This window comes from Etheostoma spectabile, chromosome 4 (genome assembly GCF_008692095.1).
Source record: "Etheostoma spectabile isolate EspeVRDwgs_2016 chromosome 4, UIUC_Espe_1.0, whole genome shotgun sequence".
NCBI lineage: Eukaryota > Metazoa > Chordata > Actinopteri > Perciformes > Percidae > Etheostoma > Etheostoma spectabile.
The window spans coordinates 15771891-15792759 of NC_045736.1; the positions used below are offsets into that span (position 1 = coordinate 15771891).

The window sequence follows — 20869 nt, forward strand, 5'->3', positions numbered from 1 at the left end:
CGCTTAGATAAAAAACCATTTTGCTAGGCCGTACATGGTGGTTTCACATTGCGCCTCGTGGAAAAAAAACTATTGCTTTCTGTGCGTTTGAGACGAGACGAGCCTTTTTGTGCGGGTGGATAACTTTTCAGGCTACGGAAGTCATTTGTTGGATTACGTTAGGTAACGTTACGCATTTTTCATTAGCGCGGCACATCGGTCGTCGTCCATTGTTGACGACGCAGATCCCCGTCTCGAACAAAGGAACAGGAGGCCGATGTTCGCTTGTTGGCGCGGTCGGAACGCGGTATTTATTAAATAATTGAAAATTAAAACCACCCCAACGCCTGTTTTGTGGTATACTATTTTAACTTGAGACGTCTTTTTCTCAACTCTCACGTTAGTCTTACTATTTGCTATTGTGGTCCACTAGCGAGCTAACTGCTAGCTTTAGCATTGTTTTGATATAGCAAGAAGTTTTATTTTGGGGGCAAAATGGCTGAAGTATACATTCGAGTAGCAGAGGAGGAAAATGAAGAACCCATGGAGATACCTTCCGAGGACGACGGCACTGTGCTGCTTTCAACCGTGGCAGCTCAGTTTCCAGGGGCGTGTGGCCTACGCTTTAGGAGCCTTGTTTCTCAGTGTATGCGAGGAGTGCGTCTTGTGGAAGGGATCCTACACGCGCCAGAAAACGGATGGGGAAATGTCGTGTATGTGGTGAACTATCCAAAAGGTAGATATGAGCACATTACATACAATTTTATTTTTAACGTTACATAACCCTTAAACCGAACAGGTGTCGAAGGGTATTTATAATTCATGATGTAGCTTCAGCACACTGAAATACAATACAAGACAATAGCGTGACCTGCGATTTGTCCACGCCCCAGAAGTGTGCTCCGAGTCACTAGCTCCATTCACTGAAATAACCAAAACAAAAGTTGCCAATTCAAATAGATAGAACTACAGCTTCAAATATAACTAAAGTTGAATTGACACTAAAAAAACGTTGTTTTACAAAAACTTTGACTTAAAAAAAATAAAAGTATCGTTGAATGATTTGGTGTTTTGGTATGTTACGCTAGGTTAAACTGCATAAACATTCAAATTCAATTATGAGATGCTTGTTAAACCCCATTTGCTACTAATTGGTTGCACAACATACAACCATAATTGCAAAAAAAGTGAACATTGGGAAACAATGGAAATATTGTGTGTAGTTTGTTTATAGAAAGTGAATTTAGTTTTGCTGTGCAGTTATTTGCAGTCTGCAGAGAGAGCAGTGATGGCAGCCAAAAGTCTTACCTCCTAGCTGTAAGGTTAAAATACAATGAATTCCTCTGTTTACATTTTAGACAACAAGAGGAAGATGGAGGAAATTGACGCCTCCTCTGCAGTGAAAATGAAGAGAGGGGACATGAAGACATCTGACCTGATCGTATTGGGTCTTCCTTGGAAAACATCTGAGCAGGACCTGAAAGACTACTTTAGCACATTTGGAGAAGTCATCATGGTTCAGGTATAATATTAGACACTGTAATTTAACACACGTTGCTTTGGGTTGTATGTGGTGACAATTGATCTTCATTCATTGTCTTTCTTTAAGGTGAAACGAGATGCTAAGACTGGAAACTCCAAAGGATTTGGCTTTGTGAGGTTCACAGAGTATGAGGCTCAAGAAAAAGTTGTCTCCCAGCGTCATATGATTGACGGGAGATGGTGTGACTGCAAGCTTCCTAACTCAAAGGTGAGTCTGATATCAATGGTGATACCCATATGTTATGGCAATACCCTTAACTAATACTATAATCTGTAGTTCCCTTTTTGTTTACAGCAAGGTCCAGATGAGCCGATGAGGAGCCGGAAAGTGTTTGTTGGTCGTTGCACAGAAGACATGACCACTGAAGACCTACGGCAGTTCTTTATGCAGTATGGAGAAGTTACAGATGTCTTCATCCCCAAGCCATTCCGTGCTTTTGCCTTTGTTACATTTGCAGATGATCAGGTATACTGTTAAATGTGTAGAAACAACTTAATGTTGTACTGGTACTATTTCCCTAACTCATCTTATTTTATTTTCTCTCACAGGTTGCCCAGTCTCTCTGTGGAGAAGACCTAATAATCAAAGGTGTCAGTGTTCACATCTCAAATGCTGAACCCAAACATGGCAGTAGGCAGTTTGATCGTACAACACGATTTGGGAATGGTTTTGGAGCTCAGGCGTTTGGTAGCAGCCGTAGTGGGTTAGGGAGCAGCACTAACAGTAGTCTGGCTAATTTTGGTTCCTTTAGTCTGAACCCTGCTATGATGGCTGCTGCTCAGGCTGCTCTGCAGAGTAGTTGGGGGATGATGGGTATGCTGGCTAGCCAGCAGCAGACATCCACCTCAGGCAGTGCTTCCAGTGGAACAAGCTCTAGTAGGGACCAGAGTCAGTCTTTTGGTACAGGCAACAGCAACTACGGCACCAGCTCAGCCAGCCTCGGCTGGGGAACAGGGTCAAACTCTACAACCAGCGGTAGTGGGTTTAGCACAGGTTTTGGGTCCAGTATGGAGTCAAAGTCATCTGGGTGGGGTATGTAAGTTAAGTGTTTGTATGGTAAGTATCGTGACAAAGATGAGTCTTTTCCAAATTTATTTCTGGTGTTGATGCGTATCTGAACACTTTCGTGGGAGATGTTTTGTACATTTGGAAAAAATGCTTAAAGATTTAATTTAGAAAGTGAAGTAAATTGTTTACCAGGATGTCTGACTAAAGTGCTATTTTTGATGTCTCATTTGTTAGTGTCCATTTCAACTGGATTCTCTAATGCATGTATTGTGAAATGTGATAACCATTTTGAAAGTGCATGAATGTCTTGGTTCACCATTATCCGGCTTTGTCATCGACTTAAACGGCAATCTTGCATTGGAAAGAATCTGGTTGAAACCTAAATGTTTTAAGTGAAACTTTATTTGCAGTAAAGTTCTGTGGAACAGCCTTCATTGAAATCTCTTCTGCAGTTCACCTCTCTTCAATTTTCCTGTGAGGAAGCTCCTCTTTGGCAGCATTCTTGGGGTGATATCGGTATCATTGTCCCTCTTCCCACCTGTAAATGCAATGCCATCAAAGAACGGCTTCACTCCGCATGTTCTAAGAGACGGTGGGTGTTTTCACTTTTATCCACTTTTAAATGGAAAGAACTGCGCAACTGACATTTTAAGAACTGATGAGTGCGATTGAGGATGGCTTGTGGCGAAGAGTGAAGCGATGAGTGAGCGAACGGAGAGACGCGTGAAACGGACTGGTTGTGCAGTGAAAGAGCCCAATTTGACTGCTTTTTGAATGTGTGAGTGGAAGCTGCAGATGCTACGAGCGCCTCCCCTAACATGGACTTTCTTTAATTAGTACTTCAAGATTTTTTTTTTTTTAAATCTTTGCAAGTTTTTCCTTACTCTTTAAGTATGTTCAAGTGCAGAAATATCAAAATGTAGTGGAATGTTGTGATGAATTTGTATTGCTTATATTATCTGATTTGAATGGTGTGTGTGCTTTCATGTTATTGAACTGATCTGTACGTGTGTACTTGATGTGGATGACACCTGCTGAAGACTCTGGGGGACGTGAGTGATAGTGTGAGAACGTGGAGTGGTGTGTCCAATGATTCCCAGTAGCTCTTGTGGTGTTTAAAACCTGTCAAATGAAGGGAGTTCTAATAAAGTTCATTTGAATAGATGATTAGTTGATATTGCTTGGGTCAGTTTGTCAAATAAAAAATCTAATTCGATTCACATATCTAGGGACCTTGGGCTCTGCTGGTCGAGGTCTCCGTTTGAACCCTGACTGAGGTCTGTTCTGAAGGACGAAGACGGAAGTTCCAACACTTTGAGTGTGTGGCATTCTCAGACATGACATGGGGTAGTACCTGTCTTTTTGCTGCTTTTGATGGCTTGTCAGTGAATTATCCTTTATTCTCCACAGCTACTTTTAAAGGGGGGTATTTTAACCTTCAATCTGGCATCACCTCTACAAACTGTATTTTGTCCCTTTTCTATCTTAAGAAATAAGAATACTAATGGCATGTTGAGTTTAGAAGGATTTTTAGAAGGCCTGTTTCACTAAGTGGCCACTTCATTAGGTACACCACCGGGAAGTGTAAAATTTGACTCTAAGGTCATAGGTGTTGTACTGGACTAAATTTGAGCTGTTTCATATATACATGAGGGGGCACAATATTAGAATCACCACTAACAAAGCAACAGTCCAAGTTTATGGAAGTATTAATTAGGCTGGTGTATTGCATAGTACTGGATTATGCAGGTGTACCTAAAAGTGGTCACTCAGTGTACATTGTTTGCCTGGCAGTCGTAACAGTACCTTCATGGTTTCTAAAATTGAAAACTGCATATTTAGATAACTTAGTTTGGAGAAACAGCAGGTAGTCATCATTTTGACAGTCTTCTCTTGACTCAGTTCATACATAATCTTTTTATGTCAAACAGTGCTAAATGCTCACTTGACATTGCATCAGCAGGTCCCAGGACAGATAACTGTCTGCTGTGGAATACTAATTTCCCATAAAATGACTGGCACATTTCATTACAAATAACTGTTCATGTATTGGTCAGCCTTCATATTTATTTTAATGTTGGGCACAAGTGAGACACTACAGGCCTGCCTTTGTCTTGTCCTTATTCTCTGCTCTCTCCTCAGTGTCTCTGCTCTTCCTCTTCCCAGCATTCTTCTTTTTCAAATCCCTCTGCTCCTGGTTCAGTTCTTCACTTTTATTTTGTATGTAGATGGACTGAAATAAATAAAGGCAAATTAAACATTTAAGTTTGTCTGCTGTAGAATATATACCCCTTCATAGTTCCAGTATACTGCACTATTAGGATGAAATGTTTGAGTGGTATAACTACATGTATTTGATTTAGTCTAGTTACTCAACATAATTAAGTGGTGTATAATTTCTGACAGACTGGAAATCACTTACCAACGCAGTGCTGCGACGAGCTACAAGCTTTACATCTTCCGAAGACACTGTGCTTCTTTTAGCATGCCTGAAGTCCAAGTTGAAGTAATAAATTGGATGTATTATGAAAAAAAATTATACTAGTCAAGTTCTATTTTATAAATGAAAGGCAGTACAGGGCTAACTCATCCGTTAATATGCTCACAAGAAAAGATTCTTACCTTGCAAAGGCCTCCAAGTCTTTTGCAAATATATCTGGGGAAAAAGTGAGGATGTGTTTAAATTGACCTGTGGCAATACAATGAACATTGTTAGTGATATTTTGTCCACGTATGTTGCTTGTGAAACAACAAACGTCGAGCTAGAAAACATGTTGCAATGGCAAGTTTTGGATTGTGCAACAAGGCAGGCCTGCTTGCTTCCTTCTGGGAATACTAGATTTACAAGGAATATGTTCACGGTGTTTACTATCTAACTGGGATGTTTTAGGAATGATTGGTGGGATTGCTGTGGACGAAGCAGTGCGGCTATACACAAGCAAATTAAGTTTAACAGTGTATCCAGCAAGTTTAAATCGGCCACGTTACTGGATTTTGATAACAGTTAACTTCATTTTTGGTGTGGTGTTTGCAGGGTGCAAATGTTCCACCATAACAAGTTCCTTCCCAAGACCAATAAGTAAAGCATCTACGTCTGGAACTTAGACAAGACAATTGTGATAGGTTTAAAAAAAAATGTAAACAACCCAAACTGTTTCTTTTTTCTCCAATTGCAGAATATGTATGTGGAGTAGCCAGACCTCACGCCACAGCGCTGTGTAGCGGTAAAATGGGTCATTAGGGCATTCTGGGTTAAAACGTACCAAGCTGTATGCTGGTGGAGAACATGTAACAATTCTGTTACCAATTATAAAAAAATAAAACACTGCATGCACTACAATATAATCCATTTCAATGTAACAAGCCTATAAATTATCAGCTTTAAAAGGTATTACATATTTCCAATGGTGGAATTAAGTACTTGTACTTTACTTGAGTAATTCCATTTTATGGTACTTTATAAGGGTCTGCAAAAAGAAATCTATTCACATTCATATTGCGATTCAAGCTCTACAGATTAAAAATTGATTCATTTTTTTGTCCGTTTTGTAATGCCATTTTTACTAGCACAGGAGAAAAGCAATTATATTTACATACTGTGAATCTTTCTTTAAATGGAGTCGTTTTGGAATCTAATCGCGAGCCTAAAAATTGATATTCACGACATTTTCGGAATTATGCATCCCTACTACTTTTATTTCACCACTGTCAGAGGGAAATGTACTTTTTACTGCAATACAATTTATTTGATCTAGTGATTAGTTTATTAGAATTAAACAAAATGTATGATGTATTGGTATAGATTACTGTAATCAGATCCACCTTTGCCAGATGCAACATTAAAGTGATGCTTACACATTAATGAATTACCAACTATAATCCAATCTTAATTACATTATTCTGAAATGGGTTATTCGGCATAGTGAGTTTACTTTTGGTACTTTAAGTACAAAGCTAATATTGAATTGTACAAAATGTACCCAATAATCTTGTATCTTAGATTCAGGTGACTGGGTTGGCTGTAATGATGTGAGAGTAAAATTTGGATATTTTAGCATACGTTGCACCTATAGAGATCTAAAATCCCTATGGTTCAGTTGGACAGAGAACACTCAACTGAACACAAAAATGACATATCTATCCAAACAGAAAACTAGATGTGATTCATAAATTGAAGCGGTACACTTGACTTAATGCCTAATGAGTTTGACCATTGGGTGTGTACTGCGCATGTCTCTGCTGGACTAACGTTGGTTGCGACACCCACCACACTGTCTGAAAGCTGTCTCGGCTATCGCTGCTAGGACTTGTCGACTGAACTCTCTCCGGTGGACCTCTCCCATCCTCTGACACAGGCGTCCCACGGTATAATGGACTGCTGCCTTTAACCTCTGAAATGCACAACATTAAAATCAGATTACAAGAAATCTATATGTATTAACATACATTTGTTTACCTGTCCGTTGCTCATTGAAGGAATGTAACGAAGTACCTTTACTCCAGTACTGTACTTATAAAATACTTGTCCTTCCTTTTCATGCTACTTTCTACTTCTACTCCACTACATTTCAGAGACATGTTTTACTCTACTTACATTAATCTGACAGTTTACTAAATTACTTTACAGTTTAAAATGTTTGCATGTAAAACACGTTTATAAAATACGATGCTTTTGTTAAAAACTAAACTACGGAACACTATATAGCCTACCACACTATTAACGTTACAGATGAACCGATTAGACAACAAACTGATTTCCAGTTACTAAAATGTGAGGATTTGTCTGCATTTACTTGGAATACTTTAAGTATGCCTACATTTTCCAGATAACACTTACATATTTTTACTTAAAAACATTTTCAATGCAGGGCTTCTACTTGGAATAAATTACTTTGACAGTGTGGCATTAAAGGATCTGAATACATCTTCCACCAATGCTGTTGCTGTAGCTAGGTGCCTAACGTTAAATCACAGGCAAACGGAAATGTAGCTGGCTTGCTAATAGTTATTAGCAGCACACATTAAGATAACGTTCTTACCAGTTGCGTCTCGTCTTTATCAACTGACATCTTCTTGCGGAGAAACTTTGGACCACAATGGCATAAATTAAGTAACAACGTTGAAAAAAAAATCGCACTAAGGTGTGAGAAATATAATTATGTCAAGTTGTTAGCTTGACGGTAAAACTAGAAAACAAAAACTCGCGGCACAAACTCAGCAAAAGACCAACAACTCCGGAGTTTAAGTGCATGTTTAATATACAGTACCCCCTTGTGCTCCGGAGGAAGTACTGCAATGTTTAACCCTTGGGTTGTCTTCCCGTCAAAATTGAAAATCACCACTTTTGTTGAGGCTTTTTTTTTATCAATGTTTTTAACTTTTTCTTACGTTTTATCAACACTTTTTGACTTTTGGCTTTTTTACAATGTTTGTCACTTTTTTGATGTTTTCAACACTACATAACACTATCTTATTAACTAGTTTTACAGTTATTTTGGCATTTATGGTTAATAAACCTCATTTATAGGAAATTATACCTAATGTTTGAGTAAGAAAAACAGAAATTAGGAATTATTTAGACTAAAATTAAAGGAATGTATGTTGATGGATAATTACAGACTGGAATATGTCAACTTTTACTCAATACTATTTCGAAATCACTTAATTTTTTTTTCAATGCTATTAGATAGATAGATAGATAGATAGATAGATAGATAGATAGATAGATACTTCATTCATCCAGAAGGAAACTTTAGTTGAATTGAATAAGACACCCCAAAATTAATGAAAGTAGAGATTTGTACTTGCCAAAGAGGGTTGTGTGGAGTCAATCATGTCATTTTGTGTAATTACAATTGGGTAGTTAAAAATAACATTGATATGGGTCAATTTGACCTGAGGACAACATCATGTTTAAGCATTTAATCAGACCACTCAAATGACATGCTATTTATAAAGCATATAACACAATAGGTTTTTTTTAGGGTTGAAACCGAAAAGCGGTAGAACACTTCTATATTTGTCTGTTTTAGTTATTATTATTTATAATATTTGTTGTCTGCTGCTCCGGCTGAAATTGCCGTGAGCTGGAATGAGACTGAGGAAACATGAGGAACATGAGGAAAACATGAAACTTGGAGGAATACCTGCAAATGGTGTGCATGTGCTTCTAAAGAAATATGAACCCAATCGGCCACATGGTGGCGCTGTAATTAGGGCTTCAAAATGCTAACTTTGAAAAGCTAACTTTGAATGAGCCAAGTCTCATTCAAATTGGCCACTAGAGGGCGCTTTAAATGCGCAATAACTGGACGTGGAATGACGCAAATCAAGGTTTGAGCTTGGATTCGCAGCTTGCAGCTTTATCAGCAATTGTCTGTGTGTTGGTCATCTGCTATTCTCAAATTGCCGTGAGCTGGACTGAGCTACATATCACACTGAATTGAATTTTTTTTTTTGACAAATCCGTTGTACGCATTTTAAACAAAGTGCACTGTTCGTCCAATCATTACAAAGATTGCAGTATATGTTTTATAACGACGTTGGACCACATGTGTGAAATTACTTTGAAGTCGCTAATGAGAAAAAAGGATTGAACCTGCGAATCGCTGCTATATTTATTTTCCTTTTTTTGTAATACATTTAGAAATTACAAGCAGTGAGAAACAATACAATGAGGCTAGGAACGCATCCCAGGACAAGCAAATAAGACATTTCAGTTCATTCAATACTGTGAATGCATTTCTCTGAAGTCTGACATGGTTTTAAAAAGATCACAGAGTCCTTTTATAAACTTGCTTGCAGACTTGATTCTCACAAGTGAGTTCCTGAGGAGAGAAAACATAAAGTTGTAAAATTTTCCAACAAACAATGCTAAAAGTGAGCATGTGACTGAAGGAACTGTATCAGTTTTTAGGGGAGAGCAAAATGTTCATATGTATATATAACTAATTAACATTATTCCTCTATGAAGCCTATGAGTCCACAAAATAGTATGAATCAGCATATGACTAAGTGTTGATTACAAACACTAACTGGATAAATAAATAAAACTAATAAAAACTGTAGTCATACCAGATGAAGCTCGTCTCCCTGAATCCAGTGAGTCCACCCTCGGTTCTTCTTTTCTCCTTTCTGAACACACACCAGCTTATCATTTTCCCAGTTCACCACCGTCTGATAGAGAACAAAAAATGAAATACAAACAAAGCAAACTAAATAGGCAATAAATATGGTTGTTTACAGTAGCCTACAGCCACAGAAAAGTCATTTGCTTGCTTTTATTTTCTTATATTGTGTGGTAGTAATCACATTTTACTAACGCGATTACCTGGCATGACCTGTTGTCCATCCCTTTAGTCACTTCTGTGACCTCTTCTCCAATTCTGAATGAACACTCGTAATTTCTGAAAGTGGTGAATGTCCTGATTGTGAAACAATCTCCATCTTGCTTAATCACTTTCTGAGGCTTCAACATCGAGGCAATCTTGCGCGTTGCAAAATCAATGCCTGAGTGTAAAAATGAGAATAATTTGTTAACTTCACCCTGATATCGCATCCATCATGTTCTGATCAGAAAATACATGAACTACATGAATTACTTGTTCAGCACACTTATAGAAAGACAGACAGGCGAGCAGGCAGACAGACAGACAGACAGACAGGCAGACAGACAGGCAGGCAGACAGACAGACAGACAAACAGACAGACAGGCAGACAGGCAGACAGACAGACAGACAGACAGCGACAGACAGGCAGACAGACAGACACAGGACAGAGACAGACAGACAGACAGGCAGACAGACAGGCAGACAGACAGACAGACAGACAGACAGCAGCAGACAGACAGACAGACAGGCAGACAGACAGACAGGCAGACAGGCAGACTACAGGCAGACAGACAAACAGACACTTTACTGTCCTTTTCTTAGTAAATTTGTTGTCACAGTCCAAATAAAGTCTTTCCCATCTAATTTACATACATAATGCTGAGAACAATTTTTCATTTACAAGAGATAAATACTCAGTCAACTATAGGCCTACATAAGGGTTTGCATATTATAATGTAACATTCTTTGAAAGACCAAGTTCAAATATCAGTGTGTATAAAGAAACGGTGACACTTACCAAGTGAGACCATGTATCCTTCAAAATTGACATTGCTGACAATGTCCCATGTCCCGCTGTAGTTGACAGGCATCTTTAGATGTTTGTGTGACTCTCAGGAAGACTCAGCGGTACAAGTATCAGGAATTAACAGGTTTAAAGTTAATGGGTGGGATGTTTCATTGTGTGTCAATATGGGGCAGGGGTTATATGTGGCCGGCTGCAGCTATTTTGGACACAAGTGAAGCACTGGAGGGCGGAAACAGCACTTTTTACACATAATCTAAGGAAACTATTCTGTTCCTGTTAAGCATGCGCCTTTGGACAGGGCATTATTCTTAAATCTTATGAGTACAATGTATATTTAACACTTTAATACAGACAGTCAAAGACATAAAGATAATCTTTCATCTTAAATGTACAGTATGTGAAGATGTTTGGCTTTCAGTGAATGTAATGCAGCAGAAGTCTTTGTACATGTGCAGCATGAAATACAATCCTTTGGAGCTGAGGCAGTTTTTCAGCTGAACACATCCCACCATCAGGAGTAGCGTTACAGTCTAATCTTCCTGAGTGTGTGACACCCATGTTTCTCTACATGCTAATCTTCATGGCGTATCATAGCAGCAGATGGATACCGAGGAATCAGAGGCTAAAATTGTAAGTGCTGTTTTCATAAGTCATGATAATTCAGTTTTGATCGGATGTCTGTTGATGTAAACATTCTCATTGCAATGAGTTTTTTTCCTAATACTGTTTTATTCCATTTGAAGTCAAATAGTGAATGCAGTGTTCACAGCACTTGTCCTGGTCCCTCAGTTCTACATCATGGGAAGGTAACTAGGACACAGCAGGTGATGGCATTGAGACATGGAGCTCATGGATCATTTGTACAAGAGGGAATGTGGCATTGATCATGGCGTTTGTTTTGTTTAAAGGCCAAAATCCTCAAGATACTGCAAGCAGCCTCTCCTGAACAACCTGTCAGCCTCAATTGCCTTATCCTTCATAGCTTCAGGTAAATCCTATCGCATCTGATACATTTCAAAAACACATGCATTACATACCACAAGCAACAACAAAAAAAGGATTACTATTGACATAACTTCAACTCTTTCAATAGGGTTTTCAGTGATATTCACATTGATAGACCCAGTTCCTCAGAGCTTGTGGGCCTCCTTTCATGTATTTGGCCTGCTGACATGTGGACAAGGACTATGCACAACCATCCTGACTCTGACAGCAGCACCATGTGTAAGAAAAACAGTGAAGAGTTGTTAAGTACTACAGAGAAACTGCAGCATCAAATGATTCATGTGCTGCATGTATATTCACAGGCCAAAACCACCCCTGAACTGTACTACATTTCCCTGATTTTAACTGTTGCATCTATCTTAAGTACAGGTAAAGCACATTCTTATAAATTACATAAGGCAATTCATACACTGGATTTTCAGTTCAAAGAAAGAAATAACACATGCTTGTCTGTTCAGGTTTCTTCATGGTGAGAGGAGGACTCTGGTTGACTAACAGGAAGCTTGCGCCAGACCTGAGCAGAAACAATGAGCAGTGAAGCAGTCCAGCTCTCCCACGTCGACATCTGATACTCCACCTATTAAAATTTCATGTGGTTACTATGCCACTAGCAGCTGGTAACTTCAAACCTGGAATGTGACTTAATCCTTCTCACGTTTTAATGCTCACTTCAGAAAAACATCCCAAAGCAGGTGTTTGTCTCAGTTGTTTGCTGGTAGTGATATTTCATTGAAAAAGTAAGGCAACATTAAACAGATTGTAGGAAAATAAAATGCTTTATATTTCAATTTGTAACTTTCACACCTAATGAGACAAACTAAAAAATATATATAATTAAAATTAATGGTTATTGCTTATTTTCAGGTTCATAATAGTATTTTGAGGTTGTACCAAAATAGGTTTACATGATTTTATTTTAAAAAAAAACACCATATTTTTGTTGTAACGTACATTGCTGCAGATCCTCTTTTCACCCTGTGTGTTTGGGTCTTTGTTTAAGCTTCAGAGTGAGACATCTCACTTCTATACTATCTTTGTTGGGAGTCGCACATGTGCAGTGGCTAGGTAATGGTAACATCAGCTAGTGAACCGTTTTTCCTAATTTGGTCAATAGAAGGCAGGATTAGCCGGGAGACTTCTCCTAAACAAGGGTGCACTCATGGAATACCTGCACAACAGGAACATGTAAGTAGTTCTTTTGTAGATTATGGTGAACTAGTGTGTGTTGTAGCAGTGTTTTACCATTAAGAACGAGCTAGCATGCTACGTAGAAAGCTGTGCAGATTTTGACCAGCTCCCCCGGAGACTGAAGGCAGAGGACATTCAGAAACCTGTATCTAACTCAAAACAACACGGATCATTTGGGAAGTTTGTATGTGTGTAGAAGCACCAGAGACACAAAAATCACACCCCAAATCCCAGAAAAAGTGTTTTTTTCATAATATGGGCACTTTAAAGGAAATAATGTAATGTTACATCCCATGGTGCCATTGTGCTGCATCAAAGTGCTTACCTCACAGTGCATGAAAAATATATTTTGTATATGTAGTGTGTGTACATCACAAACACATGTTCAGTCTCGACTGCTGAAACCCAGTGGCTTTATTTCGTTAGAAGGCAGATAAATGAACCAACCAAGCTATTGATTGAAATGAACCTTCTCCTGTTTGGACTCAGTGTTTTAAAAAGCACAGGTATTCGATATTTTAAATAGAATGTGAATGAGTCAGGAATGTGATGTATTGTACCAAATATATTCAATTACCTGAAATCTTTTGATTATTCGCATATAAAGGAAACAATACAATCAAAAAGTATAGATTACACAGCAAACTGCATATCTGCAAATTTACAAAAACACCTGAGCTCATACAAGATAAACCACTTTCTGTTTGTAACAATTGGTTTTCTGTACGAGTTGTTTCAGACATCAGATGTGCATATACTGCTACACATACATACCTTGTGCTTGTAAATGTGGACATGCATACTTTATGCATTTGGCTAGATTTTCACTCATCTCACACATAATTAGGCTAAGATAAACTCTAAAAAGTCTGCATATGCTTTTCACACACACAGAAAAAGATTTTAATGAGGTTTAAACTTCCAATAAAAAAAAGAAGGAACATACCAGTTGTTTTAACCCATTAACTACAAATTGCAAATACTAAACATTCCGGCCACAAACCTGATAATGTGGCGTAATGTAAAAAATTGCAGCAGTAATGTTAATGTGATTTGTGGTTTTAAGTTAAAACTTGTAAACCCACTGGTCCTTAAGTGCTAGCTCATACTTTCTTTTCAACCAACCAGCTGTCAAAAAAACATTTTCTGATTGAAAGTAAGGAATGTAATTCCTACCCTAAAAGTGCATCATAGTCTATATACCAAACGAGTCTACCGTCAGCAGGCTTCACCCCGGTGACAGGCCACTTGCCTGGGTTGTCCTTCACTCGGCTCAGCTGGGTGATCAGTTCATGCTTGCCTTTTCCCATCACTAAAAGAGCAACCGTGCGAGCTCGGTTAATGGCACTGAAAGTAAGGCTCATGCGTTGGTGAGGCTTGACGGGGCTCTCAGTGAAGGCCACCAGACTCTCCCCAAGTTCATCCACTCTGCTACCAGGGAACAGAGAGGCTGTGTGGCTGTCATAGCCGACTCCCAGCAGTACAAAGTGGAAGCTGGAGCCATTAACAAACTTGCTGACCTCTTTCTCATACAGCAGCGCTCCTCCGTCCTCTTCCACACATAGACGGTGGTTGAGCTGCACTGGCATGGGGTGAATGTTGTAATAGGGTATCCTCACATGTTGCAATAGATGGTCATACATGCTGTGGAAGTTGGAATCCAGTTCTGTCAGCGGCACGCAGCGCTCGTCCACCATCCACACATGGGTGTTCCTCCAGGGGAAGGAGAAGTGGTGCAGGGCCAACCTGTGGAACAGAGCAAGAGGAGTGGCTCCACCAGAGAGGGCAAGATGGAAAACACCACCCTCATTCACTGCTGCCTCCGCTGCTTCCTGAATGTCTGCAGCTAGCCTCTCCACCAGCTCCTCAGCCCAGGCCGACACCATGTCAGCACCACGAAATTTGCCTTGCATCACTTGGAAACCGTTTGTTGACATGCCACCCATCTGATCAGGGCTGAGTATCACCACCTCACTGTTGTAGCCAATGTCTTTCCCTTTCACACGGATGTCCAGAAGGTCTCCGTTGTCGGCACCCCCGGGGTAGATGCGGGGAAAAGAGTTGGCTAGGCTATTGAGTAGTGGTGTCCATAAGCCCCAGGAAGCCAGCAGGTTTTCAGTACTAATGAAACTGTCCTTACGGCCAGCGAAAATGTGGGAAATAAGTTCGGAATAAGCTTCTCTCTGTTCTGTTGGAGTTTGCACATAATAGTCTGAAATAGGCAAACCTAAAATATTGACATCTCTATGCTCTGTCACTTCCTTCCACTCACCGTCCATTAAAACTGGCTTGAATAAATTCTTACTGACAAGAATGGCTGGATATTGAAGTTTGCCATGCCCAAAGTAGAAAACTACCTGTTTGGGCTTGCAGTGGACACTGTTGTGGTTCTGAAGACAAAAGATGTCATTCTTGAAAAGGATGCGCGCATATCCCACACGTTCATCCAACATCTTCCCTGAGATCAAAAGAATTGGCACTCCTTCGTACTGGGCATCATCAATGTGTGCCAATACAGCTAAAAGACACAAACGGGATTACTCAGTACTAGAACAACTACCTTTGTTGTATAGAAAGTGTTTTACAGCAGCAAAGTATACATAAAGTCATAATGAATAAAAAGAAAAGCTGTCACCTGCAAATGTTGGTGTGAGAGAGACGTGATCTTTTGTCTTATTCAACTCCTGCTGAACTGCGGTGTTGTATGCTTGGTACTGGCCGACCACAGCTTGGCTCCTTCCTAAAGGTAGCATGGAACTGAAGATCTGCAGCTTGTTTTGGAGGACTTCCTCACTGCTGCTCAGATTCATGGGAAGCCTCATGGTCAACAGGGTCATGACCTCAGTCATGTGGTTCTGGAGCACATCTCTGATCACCCCATATTGGTCATAGAAGGGAATACGACCTTTAGGATCAAACAGACCCATGATTGCATCTCAGGAATTCTTACTACTTTTTCATATCTGAAAAGACTTAATTACCATTAAAGGTCCCATGGCATCAAACTTTCACTTTATGAGGTTTTTTAACAATAATAAGTGTTCCCCCAGCCTGCCTATGGTCCCCCAGTGGCTAGAAATGGTGATAGGTGTAAACCGAGCCCTGGGTATCCTGCTCTGCTTTTGAGAAAATGAAAGCTCAAATGGGCTGATCAGTGACCTCCTCTTTCTCTGCTTTGCCTGCCCAGAGAATTTGGTCCACCCATGAGAGAAAGACATCATGGCTTTCAAAACAAGCAAAGTGGCAGTTGGTCACGGTGCCTTGCTCAAGAGCACCTGTGGTGAAGTGGCATCTCTCCAGCTACCAATCCACACACTGTATTTTGGTCCGTATACACACTTGAACCAGCAACCCTCCGGTTCTCAACCCAACTCCCTACGGATTGAGCGACTGCCACCTCTGATAAGGTCTATATAAAAGCCAAAGAGCACCATGTCATGGGACCTTTAATAACACATTAAATAAATAAAAAAAAAAAAATTTCACCTTTTCACATCGAGGGTCTCTTTCATTACGATCTCCACTCTCTCGATGTGGTGCTTGTTCCAGATGGGATCAAGAAACTTCTTGTTCTCTATTCTGAATGGAAGTATCTTTGCAACCACCTTTTCACAAAAAGCAGAAGAAAAAACAAAAAACAAAATCAAACATCTCAATTATGGGAGTTACGGGTGAAAGGCACATACTGTGTGGGATTTTCTGACCTGCTTCCCCAGGTAATGGTCGATTCTGTACATGTCTTCATCCTTCAAGGAGCTCCCGAGCTGAGATGCAAGTACTTGAGCACTCCGGAAATCGTGTCCGAAAGGTTTCTCTAGCACCACCCTCAGCCACGCCCCGTTGGTCGGCCTGCAACTGTTATTTATCTTCTCAGAAATATCTGCGTATGCAAAGGCTGGTACCGAGAGGTAGAAGAGCCTCCCTGCCTCGGTTATCCCCTCTTGTTGAAGCTCTTGCTCAATGTGCTTGGCCAAATTCTGGTAGTCCTCTAGGGTCTTCAGCTGCCGATACTGTGCGAGCCGCAGGTACTGCTCTTTCAGCAGAGCGCAGCGTTCCTGTGACACATCCCTTGAGCAAGACACCGCCTTTAAGATCTCAAAGAGGACCGGTGTGGCCGTGTCGGCTGGGGACAGTCCTCCGCCGTAGAAGGAAAAGGTGTTTCCACTACTGACCTGGTTGACGTACAGCTCAAAGAAGCCCTGCCACAGGTACTTCTTTGCCAGATCCCCTGTGCCTCCTACTATCACCACTGAAACATGGCCAGGTCTCTGTGCCTCCGCTCTCTCCTCGCCATTTCCCCTCTGGGCACACAGTGTGACCAGAAGCAGGAGCACAGTCACAAACATGCTCTGGTCCTAACCGTCCAAACTCCTGTATGAACACAGCAATGAGAGACATTATATTATCTAGAACCACTGAGCAATAAAGACATCATGTCAAGGCTTAATATATGATTGACACCATGCGTGAAAAATATGTTTGTAGGGTTGCAACTAGCGCCTATTTTTCCCTATTAATCTAGTAATTAGCCTATTTTCTTGATTACTCTATAAAATGTTAGAAAATAGTGAAACAAAATGCCTATTATAATTTCCCAGAGCCCAATATGATGTATTCAAATGTCTTGTGTCTAAACAACTGTCCAAAACCTAAATGTGTTCAATTTATGATTACATATGACAAAGACATCTGATTAAAGAGGCGAGAACCATCAAATATTTTGCATTTGTGACCGAAACAATCCATTATCCAAATAGTTTAACTATTAATCAGCCAATATTTTCAGCACTACAGGCACTACAAGCAAAGTAAATGAAATTAACTGAAAAATATTTGAAATTTGCCTCATGAATGCCAAGCAGACAAGCTACAACTGACAATGCACACATGCATTATAAGAACTAAAAATCATTAATATATAAAAAAAAACTGCTGTATTTCTAGTGTTGTGTCAAAATGTGATTAACATAACTAAACTTAAAAAATCCTTTAAAAACCTAAGCACCATTACAGATACATACTTTCAATACTATGAATGGAAACTAAAGCAATAATAGATGTTAGTAATATAATCTTAAATACACTAAAACTTACACAAATATCCAAAGACAAAATAGACAAGCAATAAATTACCAAACAATGTCTCTTTCTCTAGCTGTTTTAATGTCCCTTGAGAGCTGGTGATATGGTGCAGTTATTTTGTCATGAGCGTAATGATCAGTGGATAGTGGTGGAGCTGGGTGGAGACTTTGCACTTTGCTCGGGGGCATTTAGCTTCCTGTACAAACGTTCTGCTGTTGGTAGTGTGCTGGGAAAGTCCGACCAACTTACGATGAGTTTGCAACAACCTAAAAAAAAAGTGCAAGATAGCACTAGCAAGATAGAAAAGGCTGCAGCAAAGGTGAAATTGTCAGTCAGATACTGAGGTATAAGTGGAAAGAAGGGTTTTCAGTAGGTCTAAAACACAGAAGAGTTGTAAGGTCCATGCGCCAACACAATTTGTGCTTCAGTCCACAGAACTGCCCAACGCAGGCATGTGTGCGCTTTGACTATCGATACAATGAATACCAGCAGAGGCCTAGATGTTATAAAGTTGATTAATGACAGAAAACATTTTACACCCCCCCCCCCTCTCTCTTGGGAGACTGAAAATTGTACACGCTGAACAGAACACCTACAGTATAAAGCTAATAAAGCTAATTTTATGACTGAGTGAAACATCTGGTATCCCTGCACTCCACAGTCATGTTTACACAGTAGCAATGCAAACAGCAAAGGCCACCTCATGAACGCTGACTGCTTCAACAACAGCTGAATTTTAGCTCTGATTTACTTAAGGATTACTGCAGTCAAAGTATGCACTTATTTCTTAACAATGACGTTTGCCACAACTTATACAACATCATTTCAAAACATTTACAGAGCAGCTGGAGAAATTATACATTTGACAAACAAACTTTCGTTTCATTGCTCATTTTAATCTACATATCACTATTTTTTTTTCAATCTATTTATTTCTATTGACTTCTGGGCTATTACTTGTTCTGCTATTATTTCCACAGGAATCAGTAAAGTGTCATATCATCTGAAAAAACAGACATCTTCATTCATTCTTTGACTTCATTCTTCCTCCCCAGAATGTATCCAGCAAAGTGGAACACATGATTCCTCTTCAAACACAAGCCGTTTTTATTTTCTATCACCAACATAGAAAATCTTCGCTTACACCACATACACACTCCAAATTCACTCATCTATCCATCAAACTAACAGGGCTGGGCACAAATCTTTGTACATTACATTTGCAAGTAAACTATTTTGTCTTGTGTTTTGAATGAAAAAAAACAACAACATTAAAACGGGAAAAGTATGAAGGGAAATTTGACAGTTAACTTCAATAAATGCAACATCATTCCAAAAGTCAATAATTAGGCAAAACACATATAGGCTGTTCATCTACAATATCACATTACATCTGACCACCTCATGTTTCACGTTCTAAGAAGCCAATTCTCACCTTGAAACATGACTGAGCCTCTGACATGGAAGATTACTGTGAGAGAAGGTGACTTTCACAAGCATGTTTAAGTCTTAAGCATGGAATGACTACAAAATAAAAACCTTTTCATTAAAACTTGTGTGACAAAAACTGTCTATGTCAAAATCTAACAAACTCAGATTTGTATGTATTTTTTTTTTTTAAATCACGCATGGAAATGTACATACAAAATTGTTGCATCGATAATTGGTTTAGAATCTAATCGTTGGCCTCTGAATCGGAATCTAATCGTGAGTTGCCCAGGGATTCCCACCCCTACTGGAGGGATATGGCTGTATTCGGTTTAAATCTTTGTGGCCACTTTGGTCTGTAGTAAATAACATAAGTCCTCTGCCAGGGATGTTTAAAGTATTCACTCACTATCCTAAGAAACTGGTAACCCTATTCAACTATCCTGGTTTGTGACTAATAATTGAGTCATTAGCCTTCAGGTCCAACTACATGCTCACCTACGACTGTGGACTTATGACCCAGATAATGCTTATCCTATATATCATTACAACATAAGCAATGGGAGGGTTTTGAATGCTGTAAAGTGCTTGGTAAAAATGGATGGACAGAAATGTAATTGTAATAATGTCATTTGCTTTTTTTTTTTTTTCATACAATATGACATATCCGCTGAATTTGAAACATTAAAACAAAAATATGCAGTATTATCCTTGTGAACAGCTTGTGATCGATAAAGGCAGGCATCAAACAATTTCTTTCACATAGAGAAGATTGGAAAAACTTAATTTGGCAGTCAATGTACCTGTCATCTGCCCATTTTGCTTTTCTTTGCTTATATGCAAATCAAGCTGAGATAAATTCCAGTCTCTTGGTTCAGTATCAATAGTCCGTTAAAAAAACGTGAATGAGTAAGTGAAGACATGCAAACGTCGCAATCTTTCAAACTGATAACTTAGAGATGGTCCAATACCATTTTTTGCTTCCCGATACCGATTCTGATACCTGAACTTGTGTACCGGCCGATACCGAGTACTGATCAGATACCAGTGTGTCATATATATTTTAACAACTGTATACTACTATCCCTGTATGGATGGGATATGATTTCTTTTATTATTCAGTTTGGCAGTCAGTTATAACGGAAAAAGAACATAAATAAATTACTTTTACGTAGAATTTCTTTAGATTTTTGTTTTCACGTGGTATCAGATTGGTGCTTAAACTCAAGTACTTCCCGATACCGATACCAGTGTTTTAGGCAGTATCGGAGGGGATACTGATACTGGTATCGGAACATCTCTACTGAATGAGCATGGCTTCCTGTAGCCACAGTTTATTATTTATTGTGTACCAATGATTACATTGAATTCACACTGCTTCATGATAAACGCAAGCCAAAATAAAAAAACTGGGAGGTCATTGGACATTTCCAGACTCAGCTATTGTATCCAGCTGGTATGAAAATGATTCCCTCTGTTATACATTTTTAACTTAGTTTA

The 20869-nt window shown here is 39.4% G+C and overlaps 5 protein-coding genes and 1 long non-coding RNA gene across 12 annotated transcripts in view; 2 read left to right on the top strand and 4 right to left on the bottom strand.

Annotated features, from left to right (window-relative positions):
- Positions 1-4792, top strand: tardbpb (TAR DNA binding protein b). 3 transcript variants are annotated; one of them, XR_004331780.1, is made up of 6 exons: positions 1-715; positions 1338-1501; positions 1589-1729; positions 1799-1987; positions 2071-3122; positions 3760-4792. XR_004331780.1 is itself a non-coding variant. In XM_032514530.1 (5 exons), exons 1-5 carry the CDS (start codon positions 475-477, stop codon positions 2560-2562), a joined length of 1227 nt encoding a protein of 408 aa, XP_032370421.1. In that variant the 5' UTR covers positions 1-474; the 3' UTR covers positions 2563-3700. The 3 variants fall into 3 exon arrangements, 2 of the variants coding, with proteins under 2 accessions (XP_032370421.1, XP_032370422.1); XM_032514530.1 differs by lacking the exon at positions 3760-4792 and having other exon boundaries at positions 2071-3700; XM_032514531.1 differs by lacking the exon at positions 3760-4792 and having other exon boundaries at positions 3-715; positions 1817-1987; positions 2071-3700.
- The window catches only part of LOC116688476 (uncharacterized), a 24132-nt gene continuing 7690 nt past the window's right edge, over positions 4428-20869 (bottom strand). Inside the window, exons 3-4 of the long non-coding RNA XR_004331781.1 lie at positions 20120-20124; positions 4428-4516 (exon numbers count right to left, since the gene is read on the bottom strand). This is a non-coding gene — a long non-coding RNA (uncharacterized LOC116688476). The remainder of the gene's footprint in view (positions 4517-20119; positions 20125-20869) is intronic.
- cenps (centromere protein S) lies at positions 4563-7829 on the bottom strand. 2 transcript variants are annotated; one of them, XM_032514539.1, is made up of 5 exons: positions 7570-7829; positions 6798-6921; positions 5153-5186; positions 4953-5019; positions 4563-4763 (listed from the first exon to the last, which is right to left on the bottom strand). In XM_032514539.1, the coding sequence occupies exons 1-5, from the start codon at positions 7597-7599 to the stop codon at positions 4626-4628; spliced, it is 393 nt and encodes a 130-aa protein (XP_032370430.1). In that variant the 5' UTR covers positions 7600-7829; the 3' UTR covers positions 4563-4625. The 2 variants fall into 2 exon arrangements, with proteins under 2 accessions (XP_032370430.1, XP_032370428.1); XM_032514537.1 differs by having other exon boundaries at positions 5153-5219.
- Positions 9165-10858, bottom strand: rbp7b (retinol binding protein 7b, cellular). Its single transcript, XM_032514540.1, has 4 exons — positions 10658-10858; positions 9861-10039; positions 9605-9706; positions 9165-9357 (listed from the first exon to the last, which is right to left on the bottom strand). The coding sequence occupies exons 1-4, from the start codon at positions 10728-10730 to the stop codon at positions 9304-9306; spliced, it is 408 nt and encodes a 135-aa protein (XP_032370431.1). The 5' UTR covers positions 10731-10858; the 3' UTR covers positions 9165-9303.
- On the top strand, positions 10804-12396 carry LOC116688472 (probable intracellular septation protein A). Its single transcript, XM_032514536.1, has 6 exons — positions 10804-11296; positions 11410-11472; positions 11575-11654; positions 11760-11890; positions 11974-12040; positions 12130-12396. The coding sequence occupies exons 1-6, from the start codon at positions 11223-11225 to the stop codon at positions 12207-12209; spliced, it is 495 nt and encodes a 164-aa protein (XP_032370427.1). The 5' UTR covers positions 10804-11222; the 3' UTR covers positions 12210-12396.
- Positions 13153-20869, bottom strand: part of h6pd (hexose-6-phosphate dehydrogenase (glucose 1-dehydrogenase)) — a 9591-nt gene continuing 1874 nt past the window's right edge. Inside the window, exons 1-5 of one of the 4 annotated variants that reach the window (XM_032514527.1) lie at positions 17954-18168; positions 16564-17230; positions 16348-16464; positions 15495-15765; positions 13153-15377 (exon numbers count right to left, since the gene is read on the bottom strand). In XM_032514527.1, the coding sequence (XP_032370418.1) occupies positions 14032-15377; positions 15495-15765; positions 16348-16464; positions 16564-17205 (2376 nt within the window). In that variant the 5' untranslated portion in view covers positions 17206-17230; positions 17954-18168 and the 3' untranslated portion in view covers positions 13153-14031. Of the gene's footprint in view, positions 15378-15494; positions 15769-16347; positions 16465-16563; positions 17231-17953; positions 18169-20869 lie in introns of those variants that run through there. The other 3 variants (XM_032514528.1, XM_032514525.1, XM_032514529.1) reach the window with 3 other exon arrangements.